General features: G+C 44.3%; 1 protein-coding gene across 1 annotated transcript; it reads left to right on the top strand.

Moving 5' to 3' along the window:
- The first annotated feature begins 1,222 nt into the window (after positions 1–1,222).
- LOC114463418 (uncharacterized) lies at positions 1,223–3,145 on the top strand. The gene is made up of 3 exons (XM_028446966.1): positions 1,223–1,846; positions 2,006–2,288; positions 2,426–3,145. Exons 1-3 carry the CDS (start codon positions 1,560–1,562, stop codon positions 3,143–3,145), a joined length of 1,290 nt encoding a protein of 429 aa, XP_028302767.1. The 5' UTR covers positions 1,223–1,559.
- The last annotated feature ends 1,112 nt before the right edge of the window (positions 3,146–4,257 follow it).

The following is a 4,257-nucleotide window of genomic DNA, read 5'->3' as shown; positions in this document are numbered from 1 at the left end:
TCCAGGATAACAGTGGATATTATTCAGATGAATAAATAAATGAGGTTATCACAGATTCATAGAACAATAAACCATCATTTTACTGACTTTATGGATGGACCCCGAAAATCTCTCCCCTTTCTTCCCCCTTATAGATGACCCTGTCTCCACGACTGTTCTTCAATGTTCATGTGTTCAACCACCTTCAGCTACAGTGGGGGTCCCCGGTCTCTGGTACCTTTTTTTGGGGTGTTAAGGGCTGAAAAGGTTGAGAACCACTGGTTTAAGAAATTAAAATGGATAACTTCAGAGATTTAGTTTTCAGTCTTTTCTTTAAGACAAAGTCTGCCCAAGCTGTGACTCTACACTGACCACAGGCACCATTTAAAAACAGTTTGTCTTCGCTTCGATATTCGTTTTAATTCGAAGTCAAACAATGACTTTTAAATGAAAAACTATTAGGATAATCTAATGTTTGAAATGACAGCTGCCCTGTACATGTGGCCTGCTTCTCGTTTGAACTTTACACAAATAAATTACACAGTGAAGAACAAGTGCTATCTTCTTTAATTTTCTAAGTGCAATTTGTTGCTTCCAACTCAGTTTCTAAACACTAATTAATTTGCATTTGATAATTCACCCAGTGTTACAGCTTGGCATAAGAGCATGTGTTTTTTTTTTTTTTTTTTAATTTTCTTTTTTTAAATATGAGCTGCACAAGTTTAATTAAAGAAAAATTCACATTATCAACATCGTGCATTGTATAATATTTAAGGTCACTCCACTTCCATTATTCCCGTACAAAAGAAGGAAATTCCAAATTTATGAGAGGGATCGCTGGAGGAAGAGTAAATTTCAATGTAATTTTAATTCAACTTTCCAAAAGAGATTGTGCAGGAGGGTGGATGAGTTACACTGTAATGTGGATGGGAAAATCGTTCCATTAATTTTTTTTTTTTTTTTTTTTACCTTGTCTGCACATGCTGTCGAAGGTTAACACTACAAGAAGTGCAATCTTTTAACAGCAATGCATATTTTATTATTGCAATTAAATAAATTTATTTATTTCATTGCATAATTGTGACCATCACCAGCCCTCCCTAGGGAAGGGTAAGAAATACTTTATTACAGTTTTTCTCGATTGCTAAAGCACAATTTCTAGATCTCTGAGCACAATGACCAGTTGCCTAAACACTTTAATAAATCTGGCCTCTAGTTGGCTTAACTATAAACACATTCACCTCAATCTCCAATTTCACAAAACTCTGAACACATTTGCATTTGCCAAAACACATGTTGCAGAACTCTAAACACATTTGCACTGCTCTAAACACATTCACACTTATGCTAAACACTTTCACACTTGCTAAAACACACTTTTGCTCACACAATGCAAAATGGTAGACTCAGACATCAAAAGTTGAACACAATGAAAGCACGGGTGTCATTGCTTAAACACTGTGACTCAAAATTGAAGACACATGTGACACCATCCATATTGGCCGCTTGAGAATGCACAACGACTCAAAATTGAAGACACCTGCCAATGATGTGACAACACCTATATAGGCCAGTTTAGAATGCACAGTTTGCTGAAGGTGCCAAACGGCAACAGAATGTACAGAGGCGGAGTTCGTGTCAGAGGAGGGCGAGGAGCAGGCCAAGGAGGGCGAGGAGGGAGAGGAGGAGTGCAAGGAGGAAGAGCAAGACAACCACGTACAATCATCACAGATGAAATGCGAGCTACTGTCATTGACCATGTCATTGTCCATGGAATGTCACTGAGAGAAGCTGGACTAAGAGTCCAACCCAACCTCAGCAGGTTCTCAGTGTCCACCATAATTCGGGCATTCAGACAACACAACAGGTATGTACTGTAGTTACTTTGTCTAAATGTTTGTAGCCCACAATCTAAATTGGTTTCACCACATTACGTTTGCTTTGGGAGACTGGACATTTCCATTGATGTTTGTATTGTAGATTGTAAGTCTTTTTTTGAAGAGTGAAAGCATATTTGTTTCTATAGGGTTGAAAGATTGCCACATCATGGTGGAAGGGCTCCCCTATTTACAGCACAGCAAGAGATCCTCATTGTGGACATGGTCCGGGAAAACAACATCATCAGACTCAGGGAAATAAAGGAGAGAGTCATAGCTGACAACATAAATTTTGGAGGTATTGACAGAGTCAGTTTGGCCACCATAGACAGAGTCCTCCGTCGCCAGAAGCTACGCATGAAGCAAGCTTATAGAGTTCCCTTTGAGCGTAACTCGGACAGAATCAAAGAGCTACGTTTCCAGTATGTGCAAGTAAGTATACATACGGGTATACAATGTTGATTGTTCACAGTACAGTGGGTGTACAAGCTCACTGTACTGCACAGTAGCCCACAGTGTACTGTAGTACTCCTTCTGTGACACTACCCATACTCTATTCATTTCCACAGAGAATCTTGGGGTTGGACGCCATGATGAGACAACATGAATACATCTTCCTGGATGAGGCTGGCTTCAACCTCACCAAGAGACGGAGGAGAGGCCGTAACATAATTGGCCAAAGAGCAATTGTGGACGTTCCTGGCCAACGTGGGGGGAATATCACCCTATGTGCAGCCATGACCTCAGAAGGGCTTCTCCACAGGCAGGCTCTCCTTGGGTCCTTCAACACCCAGCGTCTCCTCACATTCCTGGGAGACCTACGGGACATCCTGATTGACCGTGAGCAGCAGAATCTGGTTCCAGCACAGCCTCCTCCCATCTATGTCATCATCTGGGACAACGTCAGTTTTCACCGCACCAACCAGATAAGAGAGTGGTTCAATATACACCAACAATTCCTCAATGTATGTCTGCCACCCTACTCACCTTTCCTCAACCCCATAGAGGAGTTCTTCTCATCATGGCGGTGGAAGGTGTATGACCGGCAACCATATAGTAGAGAGAACCTCCTCAGGGCCATGGACCTGGCCTGTGATGATGTGGGGGATTACTCAGGCTGGGTCCGGCATGCCAGAGCTTTCTTCCCCCGCTGCCTGGCGAGGGAAAACATAGCCTGCGATGTGGACGAGGTCCTGTGGCCTGACCCCCCCGACGACGTGATGCGCAGGCCCGTGCACAGTCCCCCGCACAGGCCCCCCCACAGACCCCATAGAACCTCTTTACTGTAAGAATTTGTGACATGTATCCCCATGTATGCTTTTGTTCTCTTTTGAAATTTGTTTTGGAAAAAGTATGTTTGTACAGGTTGTCAATAAATGAGGTTCCCCTAAAAATAATCTGTGACTTACTATTGATTACTATACAGATGTGATTACTATACAAATGATGGGGTACTGAGAACATCACACCCTGAACATTGTGTTTTCAATTTTTATTGAAGTGTGTGATAGATATCCAATAGTGTTTACATTTTTGCAAGCTGTGAGGACCATTTTGTTGTCAAAGTTTGGTTTTGGCCATAGGAGCAACAGTTTTGTGGTGAAAGTTTGGGTTTTGGAGTGAGAGTTTCGTTTTGTAAAGAGACTGCGAGTTTTTGTGGAGCTAGCTTGAGAAAAGTGTTTTGTGTTTAGAGTTTAGAGAAAATGGAGGGCAGTTTCCTGAAATGTGTCCTGACATTCGAGAAAAACTGTAAAGGGAGGATGTAAAGAGAGGGGCAGTGTTACACCAAGGTGAGGGGTTGGAGGGGGGTGGGGAAGTTAACTGGGAAGAGGGATACAAGATAGGATATAGAATGGGTGGGGAATAGTTGTTAGGTTTTAAGTGATGCGATGTGAAATTGTGGTTGTGTATATTGTGCTTATTGTTGTGTTGTCAAGCCAGTTTGGTGACCAGTGTGCGGTTTAGGAATAATGGTGGTGGCTGTGAACAGAGGAAGAGTGAGTGGAAATTCCATAAAACAGGTATTTGGGAACAACGTGTCTAAGGTTGAGCCCAGTATGAGTGTTATCCCACAGCCCAAGGCCAGTGCATCCATGACAAATGTATTTCCAAGAACCGCCACTGCAAAACCCAAGAGCCGCCCCCGGGCCCGAAGAAGCAGTCAGGCCAGCAGCAAGAGCAGGCAGCCTAAGGGCCCCCGGCGACCACCCCACGGCCAAGCAGCCCCCCGAACGCCCCCAAGATCCCAAGCCGAGAGGCAGCCATCGCCCCCCCCTACACACCCGAGAAAGCCCCAAGGAGCCAAGGACCCAGCGCACCACGCCACCGATCCCACCCCCAACCCCCAGACCCCCCACCCCATCGGCCCCCCCCCCCCCCCCCCCCCCCCGCGCCCAACCCC

Source organism: Gouania willdenowi, chromosome 5 (assembly GCF_900634775.1).
Source record: "Gouania willdenowi chromosome 5, fGouWil2.1, whole genome shotgun sequence".
Lineage (NCBI taxonomy): Eukaryota > Metazoa > Chordata > Actinopteri > Blenniiformes > Gobiesocidae > Gouania > Gouania willdenowi.
This window is presented reverse-complemented; position numbering and strand designations above follow the sequence as displayed.